Source organism: Danio rerio, chromosome 13 (assembly GCF_052040795.2).
Source record: "Danio rerio strain M-AB ecotype USA chromosome 13, GRCz13ab, whole genome shotgun sequence".
NCBI classification, from domain to species: domain Eukaryota; kingdom Metazoa; phylum Chordata; class Actinopteri; order Cypriniformes; family Danionidae; genus Danio; species Danio rerio.
In genome coordinates this window covers 3563424-3590200 of record NC_141033.1, presented here as the reverse complement: position 1 = coordinate 3590200, position 26777 = coordinate 3563424, and the positions used below count along the sequence as shown (strand labels likewise).

General features: G+C 37.1%; 1 protein-coding gene and 1 long non-coding RNA gene across 2 annotated transcripts in view; one reads left to right on the top strand and one right to left on the bottom strand.

The window, feature by feature from the left end:
* qkib (QKI, KH domain containing, RNA binding b) overlaps positions 1-4119 on the bottom strand; it is a 168632-nt gene extending 164513 nt beyond the window's left edge. The window contains 1 exon segment of the mRNA NM_001442972.1: positions 3491-4119. Within this exon segment, the coding sequence (NP_001429901.1) occupies positions 3491-3632 (142 nt within the window). The 5' untranslated portion in view covers positions 3633-4119.
* LOC141377102 (uncharacterized) overlaps positions 2633-26777 on the top strand; it is a 35766-nt gene continuing 11621 nt past the window's right edge. Inside the window, exon 1 of the long non-coding RNA XR_015505724.1 lies at positions 2633-2850. This is a non-coding gene — a long non-coding RNA (uncharacterized LOC141377102). The remainder of the gene's footprint in view (positions 2851-26777) is intronic.

The window sequence follows — 26777 nt, the reverse complement described above, 5'->3', positions numbered from 1 at the left end:
GATATTTTTCTGGTAAAAACATGCACTCGCTTTCCATATTAATTAAAATATATGTAAATAATACATATATGGCCTGTGTTCCCCTTACAAATATTACTGAGAACATTACATATTCTATTCTAAATTAACATAAAGTCACTAACAAGAGCGAATACGTATTCTGATCTCATATATAAATCCTATAAATAAATAAATAATGAGGTGATTTATTAAGAAATTAAATTTAATATTTATTATTTGTTAAGAAATAAAAAAATATCCTTTAATAATAATATTAATAGTATTATTGATGATGATGATGATGATGATCATTATTATTATTATTATTATTAAGTAGGATATTGTTTATTTATTTTTTATTTTTTGAAAAGTCTCCTTTTACAATTTGACGAATGCAAAATTGCAGAAATGTTCTAACCAGCAGGCTCATGTCATATACAATACAGATACTTAACAAATAGCTTAGTATAAATTAAAATAATTAACATATGCTATGTTTTTTGTTTTCACAAGCTTTGGGAGATGCAACATAAATTCCACTTTTAAATATTCGGTCACCTACAGCTTTCGTCATGAGCCACGGCTGTGTTTAAAATGACATCAATGTTTTCACAGTGCACTGCAAAGGGAGCACAACTGTAAACATGAAGATCGCTAAAACTGAACTGTAATACTACTTTGAAAGCAAATTACACCTAAGAGAGATGACTTTAATGTTTTTTTTAAATCATTCCAAGTTTAAATGGACTACAGCTCCAGAGGTGTAGTTGCAAGTGCACAAGTTTGCGACGCAGTTTGCGAATGTTCGTTGGAATGATAGATTTGGGAAATGGCAAATCAACAAACTATGTTTGTAACGACAAAACTTGTGACCTTAGTTGGCTAACGACGGTTTTGGGAAACGCACCCCAGGTCGGAATTCTGTGAAGGCCATTTCACGACTTTCATTGGAACGATGGATTTGTGAAACGTCAAATTAACGAAATATGTTTGTAAGGACAGAACTTGCAACCTTAGTTGGTTAACGATGGTTTTTGGAAACGCACCCCAGAAAGCCACAATAAAAACAAACAAACAAGAAAGCGCGAACAAAAAAGTGCTAAAAAGTCAACTGAAAACGCTGCCAGTGACAATCAATCTAGTGGCAAGCAACAGCTAAGTACGATTCATAGTTGTTTGCAGATGTTACATCATATGAAAAAGCTTCACGAAGGCACCAGCAGATAACTTACACCATAACTTACTACTGTTTGATCTGGGGAAAAGGTAGTGGTTCATTTCTGAATGTTTAAAAACTAATTTGAATAAAAGTTGGAGTTAGTTAATATCTCTTCAGTTCCTTTTTTAACTAACACTCACTGCATTTTAGCAGTAAGAATCTACGATACAGAATTCTGAGCTGAAGCTTTACTATTAAATCGCAAATCAAAACGAAATCGCAATATCTGTCAAAAAAATAAAAAAATCTAAATTAGATATTTTCCTCAAATCTCACCACCCTAAACTGTATATTTTTCTTGATTGTATTTATAGATTGTTGTGCTTTAAAAAAATACTCATAACACATGTAAATATGCAAATGCACTGCAAATAGCACAGATCACTACGAAAATTGCACTGTTAGATTTTTCCAATATCATGCAGCCCTAATTTGATGTATATCTAATACCACCTAAACTGACAAAAGAGAACTTATATTGAAACGAATGGTTTAGAATGACATCACAGAGGAGTTATTAGGCTTATGTCACCCCGCTGTGAATAGGATCCTCGGGTATTTAATTGCGGATGCCAAGAGACTGCGTCCACACTGGAATGCCATGTTGAGCGCAGATGATTCACAGGCACAAACAGTTATTTAGGACTGCGTGTGCGATTAAAAAACCTACCTAACTTGTGCTAGGGAGGGTGGTAGCACTTTTTAACGGGTGTCAAAAATATAACGACTCCCTCTCCCTCGTGCTGTAATGAGTATGTAATGATGAGTAATGAGCCTGTAATGTGTGCAATGATGGAGTTTTATAAACGTAATTTAAAACTTTGGTTTGCCCGAGAGGTTCTGCGTTATGAGAACATCATGATCTGAAATTGCATTTGCTTTGTTTGATATCTCTTTTTTTTTCTCTCTCACAAATTTTCAATTGCCAGCGGAAAGTGTCCGTAAAGCAAAATGAGTTATGCATGTGTTAAATGTTGCACTACAAATTAAAAATACTAATAAGTCAGCACTGATAAAACTGAGTCTGCACTGAGGATTTAGATGATAGATAGATAGATAGATAGATAGATAGATAGATAGATAGATAGATAGATAGATAGATAGATAGATAGATAGATAGATAGATAGATAGATAGATAGATAGATAGATAGATTTTACAGTTCTTTTAACAGCTATTTAACAGTTTTATTTGCAATAAAGCCCCACTTTCCTCTGTAAAACAGTATAACGAGAAGTATAACGAGAAAAAGAGCCTAGTTTGCTCAAATATATGACCTCATTAACAACTTTATAAAGTTGACAGCCGGAGAAGGCTTCCAGGGGTTTCTACCAAGAATTAGTCAGGAGCCCCCTGGTGTCACGGTACATTAAATGCCCACCCTTAAATACAAAGTAGAGAGGGGTCGACTCCTGGACCACCAAAACGTGGCATAATTGTGAAAAGATTCATTTGACAAACCAAGTTAAGTGAATGCTAAAACACACACACACACACACATACACACACAGTTGTCATTTTATAACTCAACGAGTGAAACACACTATGTTGTTGGGTTATTTTAGTAAACAACAAGTCTCGCGGCATCTATTTAAATTGCAACGGTCCAGAAGAGGATCTGAAGGCGTGATGGTAAGTTTATCTTCCTCAATCCTCACTCAATACTTTGTGTGTGTGTGTGTGTGTGAAATGTTTATTATCGAGTTTTTGGTCATTAGCAGTCCAATAAGCTAATTTGTAGAACTGACCAACTTCTCTTTTAGGCTAGTCCAACCATTAAAGTGGTAGAAATCTAGACTCTTGAGATGTATCTCTCGGCGTAAATAAGTCAATGTGCAGTTTTAAGAGAGATGAATTCTATAGGCTACTGTTTTTTATTTACCTCAGAGAAATTCTCCTGAAGAACTAGGCTATCAAATGCATAGCGTTAGGGTGAAATTGTGAATGATTTCTCACGTGAATAAAACCAAAACACATTTTTAACACCACATTAGCATCCAACTGAATAAGTGTAAAATCCACAGGTACCTCCTTACAACGGTCAAGTGAATGCGCATAAACTTAAGCCGCAGTTAAAGCTGAACTAAACGGCCATGTGGGTCTATTTGTATGCCTATGAAAGTAAACATGAATAGGCATGAATGACTGACACCAAAACAAGCAGCTGACGCTTTTAACCGGCTTTCTTACGCGCGTAAAACGCGCTGTTTACAACAGCTTTCATTTCATCCCGGTGGGATTTGACGGACACAAGTCAGTCCATCAACATTACCTTCATCGAGAAGCCGTTCGAGGTGGTTGAAGATCCCGCAGAAGTTGGGCAAACTGCTCATCAGTTTCTTATCGTTCATGAGCTGCATCAGATAATCTGGGGTCGGCTTCGGCTTCTCTTTCGTTTCCATTTCCCCCACCATATTCCACAGAAATCACCACCGACGCCCCAAAATAGACAGAAAAAGTCCCAGGATAAATAAAGGCTGGAGTATAAATAATAAATAGAGCACAAAAAAGGCAAGGGAAGAAGGCAAGTGCCTGACTCGTCCGCGGGAAAGGCTGCTGTCTCTTCACGCACAATCCGCTGCTGCTGCAATGGGCTACTGCAATTCTGGGGATGACAGTTGTTTTAGGGCAGCTGATGAGATGAAATTAAACGGGCAAAAGGAAATCAAAACGGATGAAGAGGGAAGCCAAGTCTCCTTTTAAAAATATAAATAAACAATTCCTGATAAATTCCACAAGTTACTCGAAACGGCGACTCCCGCGTGCCCCTCTTTAAGCTTTATTGGAGCGAGATATTTGTCCTTAACTTCCTCTTGAGGCGGCGAAAATGCACCCTTTCCCCGAGTTCCCCAAAGCTTCCTCTGTCTTGTCTTGTCTGTGTGTGTGAGTGAGTGAGTGTGTGTATGTGTGTGTGTGAGTGCAGCACTAGAAACGTCTGTCCCTCCCGTCTCTCACGCGCAATAAAGGCGCTTTCTCAATGGGATTGGCATTCGGTCCTCCGTTACCGACCAGCTCTTCTTGCGCTCGCGAGCCCGTCACATGATCACACTAAGTCCCAGCACTAGAAATCCGACTGTGGGAGGAGAGAGTGAGAGAAAGCGAGAGAGAAAGAGAAAGGGAGAGAGACTTGTACATGTGAAAAACAATTAGCCCATTTTAAATGCGGGCTCGATTCTGTGTGTGCATCTGGCGCATTGTGTTTTCTTCAGATTTCTCACAGGGCTTCTGTTTTAATGGAAACTCCCATGCATTCTTTCTCCAAAACGCTGTTTCTATTCACCAATAACTAATTCCTAGAATTTCTCATATGCTTTTTTAAATCACTCATTCATTTTCTTGTCGGCTTAGTCCCTTTATTAAACCGGGGTCGTCACAGCGGAATGAACCGCCAACCTATCCAGCACATTTTTTTACGCAGCAGATGCCCTTCCAGCCGCAATCCATCTTTGGGAAAGCTCTGTTAAATAGTTGCGTTAAAAATACCCCAACAAATAACCCAACTATAGATTACTATAGCACCTTCCCAACTTTGGGTTATTTTAACCCAGTGCATTGGGTTATACGTTATCTTGATAATTTTTTTTTCCATTCTGGTATTACAATTGCTACTATTACTAGCACTACTAATAATTGTATAATTATAGCTGTGTAAACAAATAACTTACAGTTTTCATTCATTTTCTTGTCGGCTTAGTCCCTTTATTAATCCGGGGTCGCCACAGCGGAATGAACCGCCAACTTATCCAGCAAGTTTTTACGCAGCGGATGCCCTTTCAGCCGCAACCCATCACTGGGAAAGCTCTGTTAAATAGTTGGGTTAAAAATACCCTGACATATATAGATTATTATAGCACCTTCCCAACTTTGGATTATTTAACCCAATGCATTGGGTTAAATGTTATCTTGATTAAATTTTATTTTTTTTTCCATGGTATTACTATTTCTACTAATACTAGTACTACTTTTAATTGTATAATTATGGCTGTGTAAATAAATAACTTACAGTTTTCAAACATATTGAAAACGCTTCATTTCCATTCCTCCGTTAAAATAGTTGGGTTAAAGTACCCCAACACATAATCCAACTATAAGTTATTATAGCACCTTCCTAACTATGGGTTAATTTTAAGCCAATGCATTTGGGTTATATAATTTAATTGGGTTATTTTGAATAAATGTTTTTCTATTCTGGTATTTCTATTGCTACTATTACTAGTACACTCTAAAAAAATGTTATTTATTTAATCCAATGGTTGAGTTAAACATATTCGGTGCTTTGTTGGGTTATTTTTAACCTTTATTAGGTTATTTATTAATACCTCAACCAGTTGAGGTAAATAATCTGTGCATTGTTGGGTTATTTTTAAACTTTATTTGGGTTATGTATTTAATAACTCAACCAGTTGGGTTAAAAATAACTCAACTGATTTAACTGACCCAAAACAGCTGTATTTATATGTGTGCGTAATGTTGTTTTTGCATTATAAAGTTTATTTAAGCTATTACACAATAATATTGTTGTTATTTTTTTATCAAATTACCTCTTCATATCATGTTTCTTATATCCGTTTCACCACTCAAAACCATCTTTTAGAAGTGTTTGGATGTGGTTAAAATGTATTTTACATAGTGGACACTGAGTAAAGCCTGCTGCAGCTGCTGGACAGTCTCTACAGCACACAAAGCTCCATATTCTGCTCCGTCAACACAGCATTTTCTGCTTGCAGTTTATAACGGTCTGCACTTTTTTCTGTTTCTTCATTGCTTGTGATTCTTCATTTATTTTAACAAAAGTGTCTAGAACTTAAAATGTAATGAAAATGAAGCATCTTCAATATGTTTGAAAACTGTGTGTTATTCATTTACACAGCCATAATTATACAATAGTAGTATTAATAGTAGCAATAGTATACCAGAATGGATATTTATCAAAATAACACAATGCATTGGGTTAAATTATACAACCTAATGCGTTGGATTAACATAACCCATAGTTGGGAAGGTTCTATAATAACCTATAATTGGGTTATATGTTGGAGTATTTTAACCCAACTATTTTAACTATTAAAATAGCATTACTATTAATTTTATAATTATGGCTAGGTAAATAATGTGCAGTGTTCAGAAATATTTTAAATGCTTTATTTGCAATACATTTTAGTTCCAGACACTTTTGTTAAAAATAAATGAAGAATCAAAAATGATAAAGAAACAGAACAAAGTGCAGACTGTTATAAACTATGCGAGCAGAAAATGCTGTGTTGATGAAGGAGAATATGGAGCTCTGTGTGCTGTAGAGACTGCCCAGCAGCTGCAGCAGGCTTCACTCAGTGTCCACAATGTACAATACATTTTAACCACATCCAAACGCTTCTGAAAGATGGTCTTGGATGGTGAAACGGATATAAAACCACGAGATGGAGAGATAATTTGACAAAAAAAAACAAAAAAAAAAAAACAATACAGCTGTTTTGTGTCTGTTAAATCAGTTGACTGTTGAAAGTATTTTTTTTTTAACCCAACTGGTTGATTTATTAAATAAATAATTAAATAAAGGTAAAAAATAACTCCAAAAGCACCAAATATGTTATTAATAAATAACCTAATAAAGGTTAAAAAAACAACAACAAAGCACTGAATATGTTTAACTAAACTATTGGATTAAATAAATAACTTTTTTTAGAGTGTACATTTTAGTTCCAGACACTTTTGTTAAAATAAATCAAGAATCACAAACAATGAAGAAACAAAAAGTGCAGTTATAAACTTTGCAAGCAGAAATCATGTGTTGATGCAGAATATGGAGCTCTGTGTGCTGTAGAGACTGCCCAGCAGCTGCAGCAGCCAATACATTACCCACATACAAACACTTCTGAAAGTTGCACTTTAAAAAACATTGGGTTATTTATTAAACCCAATAGTCGAGTTAAAAAATAATTTATGCTTTGTTGGGTTGTTTGGAACATTTATTAGGTTATATATTAAAAACACAACTGGTTGGGTTAAATGTTTGGTTCTTTGTTAGGTTATTTATTTAATAACTCAACCAGTTGGGTTAAAAATTTTGAATTTCAACAGTCTGATTTACCTGACACAGAACAGCTGTATTAATATGTGTAGGTAATGTTGTTTTTGCTTTACAAAGTTTATTTTAGCTCTAATGCAATAAAAGTGTTTTTTTTAATTTATCAAATTACCTCTCCCTGTTGTGTTTTTTATATCTGTTTCACCAGAACTCTCAAATTGATGATACAATTTTGCGTTTCATAGCTGATCTTTATACAGATAAAATCACGTTCTATTCGTCCGTGTTCATTTCTACAGTTTTTTTTTTTTTGGAGGAAATGATACACATAGGCTGCAGGTTGGCGCTGTGATTAGCACGTTCACCTCACAGCAAGAAGGTCGCTGGTTCGAGCCTCGGCAGGGTCAGTCGGCATTTCTGTGTGGAGTTTGCATGTTCTTCCCATGTTCGCGCGGGTTCCCTCCAGGTGCTCCGGTTTCCCCCACAAGTCCAAAGACATGCGGTATAGGTAAATTAGGTAAGGTAAATTTTCCGTAGTGTATGTGTGAATGAGTGTATATGGATGTTTCCCTGTGATGGGTTGCAGCTGGAAGGGCATCCGCTGTGTAAAACAAAGGCTGCGGCGACCCCAGATTAATAAAGGGACTAAGCCGAAAAAGAAAAATGAATAAATGAATGATAAAAATATTTGAGATATTAGTGGTTAAGTCACTTTTTGGTAAAATAACCCAACAAATGAGTTATTTTTGTTACTCAAATTGTTGGGTTAAACCGACAGCAGGTTGGTGCCAAAACGACCCATAATTGGGTTACCTCTTGGATTATTATTAACCCAACTGTTTTAACTGAGTGGTCTTGGATGGTGAAACAGATATAAAAACATGACACAGAGAGGTAATTTGATTAAAAAAAATAACAATATTATTGCGTTAGAGCTAAAATAAACTTTATAACGCAAAAACAACATTATGCATGCATAATACAGCTGTTTTGTGTCCGTTAAATCAGACTGTTGAAATTATAATTTTTAACTGGTATTATGGAGCAAAATCTCTAAGGAATATTTCCAATATCGCATTTTAATGTTAAATCAGTGTAATTTAAGAAGTACATAAAAATTTGACTTGGTAAGTACTAGTTAGTTAACTCATTTTAGGTTTGAAAGACTATTAGCACACTTTTATAAGGGTTTAGTTGCTGGAATAATTTTGTAATACTTTATGTGCTTTTTTGTAATTATCGTTATAATATATATATATATATATATATATATTGATAATATATATTGATAATTAAATTATCAATATATATTATTGTAATTATAGTCACAAAAAAGAAAATTAGCTTGGAATGACATTTCTGTCTTTCAATTTTTACTCTTGCCTTTTAAATGTAGTTAGTACCATTCAACACTGCTTATTTAAAGAAAACGAAAGCTCTTTTCTCATTGTCTTCAGGTGTTTGTGAGCTTGACTGTGTATTGCTCACACGGGTCTAATATTAAAAGACTCATTTGTCCTCTTTTGGCAAGCTGGATGGGAACAGTAAAGTAGAAAAGCGATTGACTAAATGCTGGTGCACCTCAAAATGTACCACAATGGTTGAAGAAAACAAGGCATTTATCTCAATAGGAGGACTTCCTTTGCAGAAAGAAAAAAATCATTACACAATGCGGATGGAGGCTAATGCTTTGTCAATATGTGCCAATACGCAGCTAAGGCTAACGTTATGGGAACAGCTCCTCCCTCTGGATTAGACGCCGTTTTAATTTACATAATTAACATTGTTTATTTTTGTGTCCTTATTCTGGAAGAACAGCAGGAGCAGAATGCTATTACGAAGATTTAATGTTTTACATTTTCATTCCTTCACTCCTATCAACATAGGCTCATTCTGAAAACGTACCCCTGTATACATATCTACAGAGCGCAAATTATGTAGCCAGAGGAATGTATCTTTAAAAACGAATCCTACGGGGCGGTATGACGCCATTCCTTTTCGCGCTACCAGCTGACCACTTACTTCCGTCAGTTTGTCCAGTGGCTCGCCATGTATATCGCATGGATTCCAATTTACTCGAAGCAGATTCAGACCTTGTTCATGTGTAAATTTAGCCAATATGAACTGGATCTGTGCCCTCGTGATTGCAGTGTAAGCAGGTCAGTGTTGCCAACTTAGCAACTTTGTCGCAATATTTATCGACTTTTCAGGCCCCCCAGTGGCAAATTGATTTGTAATTAATTTGCAAATTGACATATGACGTAATCGAGCGACTTCTCAGGCAGCGTTAGCGCCTTTTCATTAAAAATAGTTGGCAACAGTGAAGCAGGTAGATCGGATTTTCACATGTCAATGCACGTTATTAAACACCACAGCAAATGAGTCCCAAAACTTAAATCTTATAATCTCGGACAAAAAAAGCTTTTATATTGTCATGTAAGCATGTTAATGAGAGAGAGCCCCAAATAAATTTAGTTTTTGCTTGAACAATGCTTCAGTCTGTTTAACTGAATGTATTGTAATAACATTACAACATTGATGCTGTTAAAACAACCTTGTGAAATTTAAAATAGCCGCATAAGCTTTCACCGGAAGTAATCGTTGGCTTTAAAACCCTAGCTGTGCATGGAGCCCATTAACAGATTTTTATTTTACAGTGTCGCATTTACTTTAATGAAAACAAAGCCAACGCCAGCATTGAAACAGCAAAGCTATCACTAAAATTGAATTCCAGAGTTATTTTCCCACACAGTGAGCGTAATTTATGAGCGCTTCGTTACTGTGTTTATATAAAATACTCTAATTGCGCTAATGGTTTTGTCACGTCTTTTGTTACGCAAATCGGTTCTCAAGCATGCTGCTGTTTGGCTTTCGGACGCCGCCATGAAAGCGATTGTTCCAGTCACTGTTTGGTCCATCACTTCTATTCACGTGAAGAAAAAAACAAAAAGGGAGCATGTATAAGAAATAGGCGGAAAACAAAACCAGGCAGAATGTGGGACAGAACAGCAGCGGGCCGAGGAGACGAGGGGTAGAGAGGGCTGGCGGCCCAGGATCTGACAGCATGGAAACAAACGACCCACCAGAACAGGAAGGGATTGTCCAGGTCCTGCCCAGCACCTTTTCATCCTTTTGTGATGCCCGAGGCTTTCACATGCAGATCGGCTTGGACGCGGAGGCCTGTGTTAGGGCGCCTTGCCCTCCTGACTACAGAGAAAGGGGTGTATTTTACCCCTCACCCCTTCTTGAGCGAGATCTGCCCCCTCCACCGGCTGACGGAAGCCTTGTTTGAGCGCAGAGGAATTACGTTAATGAATGCATTCCTTTACACATGCTCCCTGAAACCGGGCAAGTTTGGTTGAATCGGGGAACAAGTGCACTGTCGCTCTCAAACTCTCGCCTTTCATCATCTCTCTCTGCAGCTCTGCTGATGCTTTTTCACTTGTTAGCTCTGCTTCAGGCTTGCCAGATCCTCTCATCAACCCCCTTCTCTCTTGCAAAGGTGCATGTGACTACACAGCAAGCATAACAAATGCAGTGAAAAATGGCATTTCTGGTCTAAGTATCTCCGGATTCTTAAATCAAGAAGCTTTTTACAGACAAGTAGAATATATTGTTTTGTTTTCAGAAATACTAAGTCAAAATTAAGAGTTTTTTTCCTTAAAACAAACTAAGTAGTCTACCAGTACGAATTTCGGAAAGGATCACGTGCTTATGATTGCTTGCAGCCAGCCCTGCATTATTCAATTTATGATTCACCAATCAGACGATTACACTGTAAACCCCAATGTTGTCTTTACTTAAACAATTAAGTAAAGTTGACTGAATCAAAAAATTTTGCATTTTGGTCCCATAACGTAAAATGTTAAGATTTAAGATTTCTTAAGTGTAGTGACCTCAAAATCATAATTAATTCTTTGAAAAAAAAAAAAATAGGTCATTTTCACAAATGTAGTCTTGACTGTAAAATTCTAATATGTGTGACATATGTGCAAAAAAGTACAGGGTCCAGAAAACAAATGACTTCAGGTATAATTATTCGTCATAATGTGAATAAATGGCTACTTATTTTTTTGTTTTGAATTTATTTAAAAATTTTTTCATTCATTGTATGTTCATATTTAAACATTTTTATATAATTCACGCACACACACACACACACACACACACACACACACACACACACACACACACACACACACACACACACACTGAAAACCCTAATAAGTTGACTGAACTAAATTAATTGAGTAAACTCGTTGCCTCAATTTAAATGAGTAATGGAGTCTCCCAAAACTTGCATATTTAAGTTTATTTAAGTACTAAATAAGTACTAAATAGGTACTAAATTATAAGTAGTAAATATAGTACTAAATATAGTGAGTTAAATAAACTTAAATATGCAAGTTTGGGGAGACTCCATTACTCAATTAAATTGAGGCAACAAGCTTGCTCAATTAATTTAGTTCAGTCAACTTATTAGGGTTTTCAGTGTACTAATCCACTGTAAATACATTATGTTCCACATCACAGCCATCTTTGTTTTGAAGAATCCCCCCTTCCACCCTCACTCCTCCTTTCCTAGATGGGCGGCCCGGTGGCCCAGTGGTTAGCACTGTTGCCTCACAGCAAGAACGTCACTGATTCTAGTCCTTACCAAGCCAGCCGATGTTTCTGTGCAGAGTTTACACGTTCTCCCCGTGCTCACGTGGGTTTCACCTGGGTTCCCTGGTTTCCTCTCATCGTCCAAAAACATTCAACTTAAGTTAATTGACTAATCCAAATCGGCACCATAGACATGCTCCTAGTTAAGAGTTATCTCTTAAGAGCAATCACTATCTGTTTGTAACCCCCATAGAAATGGGTTTACCAACAGTGTAGTCACCTATGGGTTCCTCTAGAGGGCGCTTCCCAACTTCTAGAGAGAAAGCCGGTTTTCCTTTCCGTTTGTGGACACAGTCAGTGAATGTTCCCGAACATGCACGCAGTAGAGCTTTGAGTTGATATAAACCAGTGAATTGTGCTGTATTTTCGTTTATTTTAATTTAGAAGTTAATCTTCACTCCAAACATCACTTGAAACATCGACTGAACTACACTTTTGATGATTTTAATCTTTCTCCGATTGTTTTTTTTTTTCTCTTGAGAATTAAAACTGAACAAAAGATGGCGAGCCCAGCTAAGTGAGTGTAACGGTCATGAAAGTGGTGTGGCCAGCCGCGAGATCTGTTACAGTGTGAGCTGATCAGCTGAATTGCTCGTTAACCCAGCCGATAAGGAGATTCATCTATTTCATCGGTATACCGGTAGGAATATTCCATTTATTCAACGCACCTACATCCAAGGAGCGGAAGCATTCACGTGAAGTTTTGTTTTGGGACCTGACTGTTGGACTGTTTGGTTCGTATACCACATTGAGGAACTGATATTGAACTCAATTACGTACTGGAGCATCCTTCTGAAACGAAAAGCACTTCGACCGAACGAGTGTATTTACTTGCATTGTGTCATTTCAGTTGATTCGAAAGCTTTTCATGTTTTTTCTTTCAACTCATTTATTTTATTTGATTTCCTGATTGGAGTACTCCATTGATGTTTAAATTGTTTATTGTGAGTTTTCTGCAATAAATCAGTTAATTGTTCGACTCCCTCATCCTTCATTGAGCTACACCTGTGGAACCTACAGTATATAGTGCTGGTCCAAGTCTAAAAGTGCTACATGTTCATTAACTACTACAGCAGGGGAGTTCTCAAGATCTACCTGAGCTCAAACTCCCCTCTCGCCTTTGCAAACGGGAGGGAGCCCCAGGCTCGAGGATCTTATGAGCTCAGGGCTCTCTCCCGTGACAGCATGCCAAACAAGCTTTAAAATCAATCATCAGCTAAGTGTGAACTCTTAAAAATTGTTAGAGCTGTAAGCTCAATTCTGTTGTCAATACGTTGATATTATGCTATGAATATGAATGCAAATAACTCTCAAGAGATCTGAAAATTCCTATGGTAATAGTGGTAATTTCAAAGGGCAACAGTGCCCTTATTTAAAGGGACAATATTGGGATTAACTTAATTGAATAAAAAAATGTTTAGCGAGTCAGTGCACTGATGTGTCTCCTCTATGAATGTGAAGAATTTGTGCAATTACAGTTGTGCGAGGCAAGAGTGCATTAAATTTAATTCAGTCATGAGTGATTGAATGCATTACCGAAACAGCCATAAAACATCAATAATCATTTCCATAACCGAGCTCCAAGGCTCATTTCCAGTGCGAGATGTCTTATCGAACACATAACTACATTTGATCGTGTTCCACAAAAATAACTCGCTCATTAGTTCCTATGGCAGCCCCTGTGGTTCTGTGTACACTGAACATCGATGAACACAGATCCTCGCCACCACGAAAAAGAAAAAAAAAGCTAGATCAGGTTGTCTCCCAAGTTCTTTCGCTGGCCGAGTCTTTTGTAACATGAATCCGCTGTGTGCTAATTTGACGCGCTTGCAGAGATAAAGGGGGAACTCATGTTAGTTTCAGCATCAGAGGATTGGAATGTGGGCCATTTAATGCAGGAGTCAGACAATTCCTCTCGGACAGACCAGCACGCTTAAATGAACAGAGGAGTAATTAACAGAGAGCCATGACTTGGCTGGATAAAACCATATTCAAATCACAGAGACGAAGGAGAGGGGTGATAAATAAAAATGTTTAGTGTTATGGAATTGCTATGAGGAGGGGAGGAGAAAGCAATATGCTTTAACATTCAGCATTCTTTCATTCATAAATATTGGTAATGGCAAATGCCAGAAATCACAGTCTAAGAGACAGTTTTATTCATCCATCAATCCATCCATCCATCTATTTATTTATTTATTTTATTTGTATTGATTTGTTTGTTTGTTTGTTTATTTATTGTGTTTGTTTATTTATTCATACCATCCATCCATTAATTAATGTATTTATGCATTTATTCATGTTTGTTTAATTGTCCATCCATCCTTATATTGATCCATCCATTTATTTGTTTATTCATTTATTAGTTTGTTTGCTTGTTTGATCATAAATTCATCCATCCATCCATCTTTTTATCTATTTATTTTGTTTGTTTGTTAAATTATTATTTGTTTTATTATTCATTCATTCCATCTATTTATTCATTCATTTATTAATTCGTTTGTTTAATCGTCCGTCCGTCCGTCCATCCTTTCATCCAGCCATCCTCTATCTGTTAGATCATCTATCCATTCATTTTTATCTATCTATCTATCTATCTATCTATCTATCTATCTATCTATCTATCTATCTATCTATCTATCTATCTATCTATCTATCTATCTATCTATCTATCTATCTATCTATCTATCTATCTATCTATCTATCTATCTTTTTGTTTGTTTGTTCAAGTATTTTATTTTTGATCATGTATTCATTCCATTCCAACCATTCATCTATTTATTTATCTATCTATCCCTACTTTGTTTGTTCATTTGTTATTTGTTTGTATTAATATTGATGCGTCCATCCATCCATAAATCAACCCATTATTAATTAATCAATTAATTTTGTTTTTATTTATTTGTTTGTGTTTTTTTTATTTATTCATTCCATTCATCCATTTATTCATCTATTTATTAATTTTTTTGTTTGAACATCCATCCATCCATTTATTAATTGGTTCTATTATTTGTTAATTTGTTTGTTTGTTCATTAATCCAGCTGTATTTTATCTATCTATTTACCTATGTATTTATTTATTCTTTGTTTGTTTATTTATTTTTTGTTTGTTTGATTTTTTATTCATTCAATCAATCCATCCATTTATTAATTTGTTTGTTTAATCATCCATCCATCCATTCATCTATCCGGATGGACGGATGGATGGATGATCAAACAAATAAATTAATAAACGAATAAATAGATGAATGGATGGTTCCCCAAGTTGCAGCTGGAAGGGCATCCGTTGTGTAAAACATATGCTGGATAAGTTGGCGGTTCATTCCGCTGTCGTGACCCCAGATGTTTAAAAGGACTAAGCTGAAAAAAGAAAACTACTGAATGAATGAATAAATTAATAAATGGAGTGGGTGTCACGGTGGCGCAGTAGGTATCAAGATCGTATTTATTTATTTGTTTATTTTTGTTTCGTTGATCATTTATCCATCTTTTTATCTATTTATTTATTTATTCTTTGTTCATTTATTTTTTGTTTGTTTGATTATTCAATCATTAATTATTTTTTGTTAATTTATTTGTTGATTTGACTTATCCATTTATTCATTTATCGTTTTAATTATTGTTTATTCGTTCATTTATTTGTTAGATAATTAATTCATTAATTTGTTTGTTTAATAATTTATTCATTTTTGTTTGATTATTTATGTTTGTTATTTTAATCATTCATTCATTCATCTGTTTGTTTGAACATTCTTTATATGATTGTTTTATAATTTATTTGTAATTTAGCATTATTTAAATTAGATGGAGTGGGAAGTGGGAAATATAGGAAAAAGATAAGAAAAAAAATGCATGCATACAAAAAAATCTACATGCATACAGGTCTAAAAATAAACAAGAGAAAACAAAACCTCTGCACAATCTTATATATATATATATATATATATATATATATATATATATATATATATATATATATATAAAGTCTAGTGGTGTAAACATTACTTTCAGAGCATGAAGATTTCTGCTGGCTTAAAAAGTTACAGGAGTTCACTAATGTGTCTCCTCTAAACAGAAGAAGATTCTCAAATGAATGCACAGGTCACACTTTACCATGCATTTATAATAAATGGAGACCAGACCATCAAGCTTCAAAGAGAACTCGAACGCATCATAAAGGCATCTTAAACGTAGCCTATAAGACTTGTGGATTATGTTCTTTTGAAGTCATATGATTATGGTTATAGCTTTGGGTGACGAACACAGAGAAAGCCATTATCTTGACATCCGACCTAGCTCTCTATGGCACATTCATGAGAAATCATTAGAGTCCAATGGGCAATTTTGGAGCAAAACAATTCTTTAAGTCAAATTAAGTCAAAGTCAAAAACAGGAAGGCTAGATTAAAGAAAAAAAAAAGCCTTCACAGTGCTTGTAAACGTCCTATGGTAGTAACGCATATAATCATATCAACATAACAGGATGAGCGAAAGCAACCGGGAATAAAAGGTCTGTTCTCAATCCTCAAACGTGATCACTAGTGAGTTTCACAGGTTTAAAATGTTATAAAACAGAACATGTGTGTAATGAATTACAGCTTTTCACTTCAGATTCACGGCAGTAGGTAGTGCAGTCGCCTTACAGCAAGAAGGTCGCTGGGTCGCTGGTTTGAACCTCAGCTCAGTTGGCGTTTCTGTATGGAGTTTGCATGTTCTCCCTGCCTTTGCGTGGGTTTCCTCCGGGTCCTCCGGTTTCCCCCACAGTCCAAAGACATGCGGTGCAGGTGAAATGGGTAGGCTAAATTGACCGTAGTGTATGAGTGTGGGTGTAAATGTGAGTGTGGTTGTTTCCCAGAGATGGGTTGTGGCTGGAAGGGCATCCGCTGCGTAAAAACTTGCTGGATAAGTTGGCGGTTCATTCCTCTGTGGCAACCCCGGATTAATAAAGGGACTAAGCTGACAAGAAAATGAATGAATGAATGAAACTTCAGATTCACTTCATCAGCACAGTCGCGTGTCAGAACAATTATAAAAGAAGGTGCTTCAATCCCGATTTGTGGACGTTAAATCAGGTTAATTTTGTACATTAACAAAACAGATATCTATACAGCAGTGGAGATTAACCTGTATCCTGTCACATATGGATACGTGCAAAAACAGTGCAAAGCTAAACACGCTCTCTCTCTCTTTCTCTCTGTGCGTGTGTGTCTGCGCTATGTGTGTGTGTAAATACTGATTGGTAAAGTTCTTACTGTAGTATTTCTCACAAACGTTACGCCCCTTCCTGAGGCAGCCGAGGGCAGTGATTGAGGGAACATGGGTGGGGAGGACTAGCCTTAAAGGCCCAGTACAAAAAAACAGCAATCAGGTTTTAGCAGCCATAATACAGACACTTCAGACAGCTATAATAAATAATCTGATGGTTGTTTTGAGCTGAAAGTTTACAGACACATTCTGGGGACACAACAGACTTATGATATACCACAGCCATATCACCCTGCAGCCCAAGACTTGTTACTCACTGAAGCTAAGCAGGGCTGAGCCTGGTCAGTACCTGGATGGGAGACCACTAGGGAACACTAGGTTGCTGTTGGAAGTGGTGTTAGTGAGGCCAGCAGGGGGCGCTCAACCTGAGGTCTACGTGAGTCCTAATGCCCCAGTAAACGTGAAAGGGACACTACACTGTCAGTGGGCGCCGTCTTTCGGATGAGACGTTAAACCGAGGTCCTGACTCACTGTGGTCATTAAAAATCCCATGGCACTTCTCGTGAAAGAGCAGGGGTGTAACCCTGGTGTCCTGGCCAAAGTCCCTCTATTGGCCCTTACGATCATGGCCTCCCAATCATCCCCTTCCACTGAATTGGCTCTATCACTAGCCCCTTTCACACAGTAATACCGGTAAATTTCTGGAACAACTTTACCGGTATATTCAAAAAAGCACTGTTCACACAGACGAGGACGTTACGGAAATTTTCCGGAAAAGAGCATTCACACATCCATTCCAAAATACCGGTAAATTCTGACATCATTCACCACAAATGAGCTCTAAACGGCTGCGCTTGTGTTTGTAAACATTTGACTAAATTACAAACTCTGTGGATGATCAATATTGTGAACAACTTTCGCAGGATCACTTTCGCATGTCGAGATGTTCATAATATGTGCGTGTGCGGCGCTCATAGGCGCACGCAAAGCTTGAAGGTTAACAAACAACGACTTATCATAAGCATCTTATCGATGATTATTTACACAGTTGGCATTAAGAAGAACATATAAACGTGATCTGACTAACTTCTAGCAGCTAAATGTGTCTGGAAAAATATTCAAAGGCTTTTATCCTCACAAACCGCGCGGACGTAAATGCGTCTGACTGTTGTGATTGGCTAAAGCAGACGTCTCACGTCAGCATGTTTTAGACGTGCACGCGCTTATTACGGAAATCTTCCTTCTGCATTCACACAGCGCAGCATTTCGACAAATTGCCGGTAATGTTACAACTTCTCTTTCCGGAAAATAGCCAGAATGAATTTACCGGTATTTTCAAAAAGGACCTGTTCACACATACAACCTGTATGTGTCTGTATGTGTGAAAGGGGCTAATGTCTCTCCACTCCACCAATAGCTGTGGTGAGCGCACTGGCGCCATTGTCCTGTGGCTGCCGTCACATCATCCAAGTGGATGTTGCACACTGGTGGTGGTGTGGAGAGACCCCCCCCCTCATGATTGTGAAGCGCTTTGGGTGTATGGCCATACACAATAAATGCGCTATATAAACACACACACAAAAATACACACACTTATATTAAATCTGGAAAAAGGAGTAACCTATGTGCCCTTTAAAATGGTGGGGAAAAAATTAAAAACCGCTTTTATTCTAGCCGAAATAAAACAAATAAGACTTTCTCCAGAAGAAAAAAATATTATAGGAAATACTGGGAAACAGTCCTTGCTCTGTTAAACATTATTTGAGAAACATTTGAAAAAGAAAAGAAAATCATAGGAGGACTAATCGTTTCTTCAACCATATGTGCCATTTTTAGTAGTCTAAATTCAGCCTACACATTCCGCTATAAGATTAAATGCAAAGCTGATTGAACTGAAGATATAAATAGATCCAAGGAACGAACAAAATGACTCTGTATGCTCGGGTGTATCAGTGACACCAGATTTGATTTGCCATATATATATATATATAAATGAGTAATGTTTCCCACATCGCCGAGGCTCAGTCTTTAAACACAAAGAGCTAAACTGTTTTCCCTCACTAAGAGAGGACTCTTCCCATGGCAGAATATGACTGATGAGATAATCTAACGGCGTCAATATGATGCTATTATAGGCTGCCAGTAACCCGGTCTGAATGTGATTTACATTACAATAACACTTTCTTCTTCGTGGGCCTTATCACATACAGACCAATTCCTCCTGGCCTAATGTATTCATGATTATTGATGTCTATGGTTATTGGCTTATTTATCACCATTTATAATCAAAACACGCTCTAATAAATGCTGTGGGATTCAGCAGCTCTTGTACATTTGTGTTGCCTTTTATGTATTTTGCCGTTTTGTGGTAAACAGATGCATGATTTTTTCGTCTGGCAGCTGATAAAACAGATGAAAAAAAAAAATATATCATATCTGGAGACAAGAAGAAAGACTTTGAGGTGGGCTCTTTCAAATTGTGCCAGTAAACAAGCAACCCTCAAGGGGCCAGATTCACAAAATGTATAAAATTATTTTTAAATGGCTCTCTGTGAATTGACGGAGTCTCATTTCTAAGCAATATTGCCAACATAAGCTCATTCTGAAAACGTAGCCCTATTTCTGGAGATCGTGTATTAAGTAGCCAGTACGTATGGCTGCCTTTAGTATTTAAACGAACACTAGGGGGTGGTATGCTGCTGTTCTTTTTTGTGCTTCTAGTTTTCCCGCCATGTACATCGGGGGACTTGAGATGCAGAGCGGAGTTGACCATAACAACGGGCTTCGAGCCTGGTGAAGAATGGTTCCAGAAAGCAGGTGAGACAAAAACAAAAAGCCAAAACCTAAAATGAGCAAGTAAATAACAAAGCAAGAATGTGGTAAAACCTGAAAACATGGTAAAATTCTGGCGTGGGATTTTATTTTTCTCGATTGCTTTTTAAAACTGACGGTTGGGTTTTGGGAAGTGGGTGCGCGGGTCAATCGGTGCTTTTAAAAACACTATCAAATGGGTTTAGGGAAGGCGGAGAATGGGTCAGTCAATTGGTCATTCAGTAGACAGCGGCCTCTGGTGGATTTACTTGAGAACAGCAGGCACGAATGGCACCTGAGAGAAATTTGAGACCTGAAAAAGCCTACACAGCGGTCTCTGGTGCATTTGCGAAAACAAAAGCTGCAAAAAAAAGTAACTCATGGGATGTATTTGGCACTTTCCAGAAATGTATATTGCCAAATGTTTTCAGAATGAGCCTGGATTGAATATTGCAGTATTTATTTTGGTTAAAATCCTGTTTTACAATGAGTACATTTTTCATCAAGACCAATTATCCAATTTTAATACGAATAAGAAAATACTCTGATTAAGAGTCTACCATGTAAACAGTAATTTTTGATTACCTTAATCTGACTAATGTCATAATCCAACTAAACAGAAATTCAATTACGACATATAGAGTATTCCTATTTTAGTCGCATTGTTCAAGTGCAGTATAGACATAATCAAACTATTACTGTCATGTAAGACTTTGACAAGTTTTGCGACAGGATATTTTATACACACACGGCTGTTTGCAAACCTGGCTTATTATGCATACATAACTCTATATACATTTCTGGAGAGAGCAAAATATGTCCTGGCAGCTACTGTATGTTTTTTTGCAGATTTTGTTTTCGCAAATCTACCAGAGGCCGATGTGTACGCTTTTAGATCTCAAATTTCTCTCATGAGTGCCTTTTGCATCTGCTGTTCTCACATAAATCCACCAGAGGCTGCTGTCAACTAACTGACTGACTGACCGAAAGACCGATACCCCACCCACCCCCTTCCCAAAACCCAACCGATCGTGTTTTCAAAAGCACAGATTGACTCATTACCCCCTTTCCTAAGCCCAACTGATAGTGTTTAAAAAGCACAGATTGACTCGATTACCCTCTTTCCTAAACCTAACCAATAGTGTTTTCAAAAGCACAGATTGAATCGATTCTAGGGATGTAACGGTATCAGAATTTCACGGTACGGTAATACCTTGGTATGAATGTCACGGTACGGTATTTATTGAATCATTTACAGGAAAAAACAAAACTTATGAAAATACTCCAAAAAAGTGCCAAAAGTGTCAATGACATACAAATTAGCCATCTATCTGTAAGCTTTGAAACAGGAACTTCAATTTTAATAACAAAAAAATATTAAACCATGTAAAAAAAATAAAGTTTCAATTTAGTATTGTTGAAAACTCATCACATTCAACATTTAATCACTCACTCACTTAGATAGAGATGGGTTTAAAGGAAAATTATCATATAAATATAATCTGGTAAAAGCTGGTATCTCTGGGCATTTACAATGTCCCCTGCAACTGAAAAAAAACCCCTCTCATTTGGGACTGAGGTTTCTGGGACAAGAGAGATATGACTTGGCCCAGGTTGACAGCAGTGGGTAACGTTGTGCATTGTCTTTCCCCCACTTGAGAGGACAAACCATGAGTTAGATAGAGGTCTCATGTCTGCATCAATCTGAACAGTGTGCTGACAACACCGCTATTCAGTACGCGCGCGACAACACAGCTGATAAGAACTCGCGCGACAACACCGCTATTCAGTATGCGCGCGACAACACAGCTGATAAGAACTCGCGCGACAATACCGCTATTCAGTATGCGCGCGACAACACCGCTATTCAGTACGCGCGCGGCGACAACACCCGCTTTAGAGTTTTCCAGCTCTTTTTCATCCCCACTTCTAGCAGCACACTCCATTTCCGCATTACTGGATCTGTAGCGACAACAGACCGCAAGGGATGATGGTCAAGCATGGGCTGATGGGAATTGTAGTTTTCGTTACCTCCCGTTCGCTTCATTCGCCTGAGCAAATTTTCTCAGAAGACCTACAGTTTTACCGAGTCATGCGACTTCGGTAATATCAAAAAAAAATAATATTGCGGTATGACGGTATTTACAATACAGTTACATCCCTACTCGATTACCCTCTTTTCTAAACCCAACCGATAGTGTTTTCAAAAGCGCAGATTGACTCGATCATCACCGTCCCAAAACCCAACCGATAGAGTTTTCAAAAGCACAGATTGACTCGATTACCCCTTTCCTAAACCCAACCGATAGTGTTTTCAAAAGCGCAAATTGACTCGATCACCCCCTTTCCTAAACCCAACCGATAGTGTTTTCAAAAGCACAGATTGACTCGATTAACCCTTTTTGTAAACCCAACCGATAGTGTTTAAAAAGCACAGATTGACTCGATCACCCCCTTTCCTAAACCCAACCGATAGTGTTTAAAAAGCACAGATTGACTCGATCACCCCCTTTCCTAAACCCAACCGATAGTGTTTTCAAAAGCACAGATTGACTCGATTACCCCCTTTCCTAAACCCAACTGATAGTGTTTAAAAAGCACAGATTGACTCGATTACCCCCTTTCCTAAACCTAACCGATAGCGTTTTCAAAAGCACAGATTGACTCGATCATCACCGTCGCAAAACCCAACCGATAGAATTTTCAAAAGCAATCCAGAAAAAAAAGGCCCTCACAACAGGCTGATTTTTACTACATTCTCAACCTGTTATTTACTCGTCGTCAACTCCTTCTGTAGAACACAAAAGAAGATATTTTGAAGCTGGAAATCCGGCAATGACAAAAAATCAAGACAACAAATATTTTTCTATGTACTGCAGCTTTAACTTATTTTGAAAAGTTAATCCAGTTTTAACATTTTTTTTTAATTCTACAAAGTTTAACTTAACATTTTTACTCAGTTTGATGAATGCAAATTGAGATGACTAAAAAAAAATGTAGGCAGCATGATTATTTTTACAGTGCATTGACTCCCATGGTATTTGTTTTCATACCATGGAAGTCAATGGATACAGATTTTAATCTTTCTTCAACATATCTTCTATTGTGTTCAACAGTACAAAAAAAAAAAACTTATAAAGGTTTAGAAAATTTTGAGCATGAGTAAAGAGTAAGTAAAACTAAATATTTTGGGGACAGCAGCACCGTGGCCTCACGCTGCTTCGAGTGCCGGCTGGGTCAGTTGGCATTTCTGTATGGATGTGGCATGTTCTCCCCGTGTTGGCGTGGGTTTTCTTTCTAATGCTCCGGTTTCCCCCACGGTCCAAACACATGCATTATAGGTGAATTGGGTAAACAAAACTCGCCTTAGTGTGTGTGAATGCAAGAGTGTATGGGTGTTTTCCAGTACTGGGTTGCAGTTGGAAGCTGCATAAAACACATGTTGGAATAGAATGAATTACTATTAGTTTTAAGTAAACCATCCATTTAGGAAGCTTTTAATAAATTTGCCAAGAGATTTTGAAAATTATTAAGATTATTAATCTCTAAATCTAATGTAATACAAATTCTTCGGCGTCCTGTTTTGCCAATTGCTTCACTGACAAAAATGAGATGATGTTTCTCTATTCTTTCAGCATCAAATGTAAAGGCCGATTTCCCTCCATGCGTGTTCTTGTGGAAAAAAGCTTTGTGTGTGAGTAGCGGTGTGTGTATATGCACAGTCAGAGTGGTCGGTGCAGACAGACAGTGATTGTCTTCCGCTGGGAACACTGTGCTCTATTGTAACCTGCCGAGACCAGGGAGCACAGAACCAGAGCACAAAGAAAATGAGTGTACTTCCAGGCTGGAGACATCACCACACTGGTCGCCTCTTTACCAGCCGTATGTGGATAATGAGAGCTCCTGCTCGGGACCACAACAGAGAGAATCTGCCACACCGCTGATGACCACAGAGTCATTCATCAATGGAACCAGTGTACTGATGCTTTGTTCTGAAAAGAGGTGAGAAGAACAACACTGGAGCAGGTATAGAGTTCACCGTGTACAAGAAACCCCTGAAAGAGGCTCTATGTTGAATTCGGGAATGCTTGTTATTAGTGTCAATGGTGAGAAATTGAGATGCTTTTCCATTGCATGGTGTGGTTCGGGTTTGCGTTGCTGCTTGTCAAGGCATGCAAATGCTTGGGGCCTCAGATCAGAAGGGGCCCCAGAGGACATTCTCCTTTTGTATGTGTCATCAGAGGGGGAAAGCCCCACCTATTAGCATCCATAGGCATTTGTAGTTCCGCCCTCTTTTTAATGGCGCACAATCTCATTTGAATTTAAAGTGCCAGTCACCAAAATGGCTTAATAGGGTATGTGCAAAGCATGCTGAAGGACTTTTAATTTGTCAGTGACCCAAGTCAAACGCTTCCGGTGAACTTTTAAGGTCTGTTTTCTCTTTATAAATCAACAATCTCCACTGCCTAAATTATAAACACTGTCTCAGAATGTATAAGAAGCACTGCATTAAATGACATTTCTTCCATGGCATGTCTTTATAATTCATTCATCAATTTTGGCTTAGTCCCTTTATTAATCAGGGGTTGCCACAGTGGAATGAACCACCAATTTATCCAGCAGATGTTTTACGCAGCAGATGCCCTTCCAGCTGCAACCCATCTCCGGGAAACATCCATACACACTCACACACATACACTCGTATGGACAATTTAGCTAACAGCCATACATACTTCTGGCTACACAATTCATGATCTCTAGAAATGTATACAGGAGTACATTTTCAGAATGAGCCTATGTTGGATCTTACTAAAAGTTTTATTGGTTATTTAGGAGCTTCTGGATGAGAATTGTTTGTATGGTTATTGCACTTATAAACATCACCACACCTCAATAGCTGACTGATTGCAAATAGTATAGCAAACATTTAGTCACATTACAGGTTTCCTCAAATGTTTATATATGCAAGTGAGGCACTAGCTAAATAAACCTGCACATATTTGCATACGTTTCCAGAACACGAAATAGAACAAAGATTAAAATTATTTGATTGATTAAATTGATAAATTATTACTTAAATAAAATAGATTTTTGATATAGACTCATTGCAGTTAAATGTTCTGATAGACGTCATTTCAATTTCTTAAATTTCACTCCATAAATCAGAAAATACTGTCAGCACTGTCAAAACAGGCTACACCATATTTTAAGGAATAAAATGTTATATACAGTTATATTCAGTACACTTACAGGAATAAAACGGTAGAGTTTGGTGCATGCAAGTACTGCTGAATAAATGTTTTTGACTGGAGAAAAAAAATATATCTAATTTTGAGAAAACTAAAAACTGTTATTTGAATGCTTTCCTCCCATAGTTATTGAAGACATTTTATTGAATCAAAATGGACCTATAGATATATATGTATACACACACATATATACACACACACACACACACACACACACATACATACATACATATATATATATATATATATACACACACATATATATATATATATATATACAGTATATAGGTAAATAAATAAAAGTTTAGGTCAGAACAACAGGTGAGCAAAATTCAATGTCTAGCCTGCGTCTAAGGACAAAGTTATTTTGACTTCCAATAATGACGTCAACATTTGGTTGATTTTAGGTTGTGTTGGAAAGTGACTAAAACTCAACGCCAAGCCAACATCTTAAACCAATGTCATATTGACATCAGATACTGACATTTATTCATCAGCTGGATTTAGCTGGTCATTTTCCAGCCTGACCAGCTATGACCAGGCTGGAAATAACTGGAAACCAGCCTGGAAATGGCCAAAACTCTTCTAAAACCAGGCAGGTCAACCAGCTAAAACCAGCCAACCAGCCTAGGCTGGGTTACGCTGGATTTTTTAGCTGGGAAATCATATCATTTAATCCCGCCCCTTTTTGCGGCGCCAGACAACAAAATTTCACAAGCTCAAACTCTTGTGTGACCGCAGCTTTAGGCTGTAAAAACTCTCCCCAAAACTTTTTCCAGGTTTGTCTGAGTGAAATGCCTACTTTATTACATCCAATCACTTCTCAATAGAAAAAAAACAAGCCAGGCCCACTGATTTCTCATTTAATATTCGGTTTCTCTAGAAAGTGCATCACAATACGAAAAAAACAAACAAACCAACAAAAAAAGAAACGGTCACAGCATCCGGTTCATGTGGGCTTTAAATATCGTCAGATTGATTTCTAATATGCTAATATAACATTCTAAAAGTGTTATTGTCCTACACGTAATCTGCCAGACTATTAAAAAATCCCTTTATTGGTTTACTGTAAATGAACAGACATCGTATTAGAATGAATATGAGTTTCATTGTAGGATGAACTAACCTCTAACTGTAAATTTGTCTTTTGTTTACAGCATAAAAATAGCTATAAAACAGATCCTAAAATCCAGGCATTCTCTTTTAGTGTTATTTCAGAAGCCATATGAAAGCTCAGCATGAGAAAAATACTGTAATTTAACTCTTTATGCACAGATAATCAGGCCATCTGCCATCGCATTCAATCCAAGCTCTCATTCACAAACTGCTGCCTCAAGCATTATGACACTAAGCACTTGTATTTTGTTCACATTTCATGTTTTAGTGTATATATTAAAACGTACAAAAATATATGTTTAAACATCATGTTCCATATATTTTTAATTATTCGTTTTTTCTATACTTATTTATTTATCTACATTTAGGGCAGATAAGATCAAACAGGAATCACAATTCTGAGTTTTGAGTTGTTTTTACTCAAAAAGAGAGAAAACAATACTATTTATTTTTACATTTAGGTTTTTTAAAAGGTATCTCAAATATAAG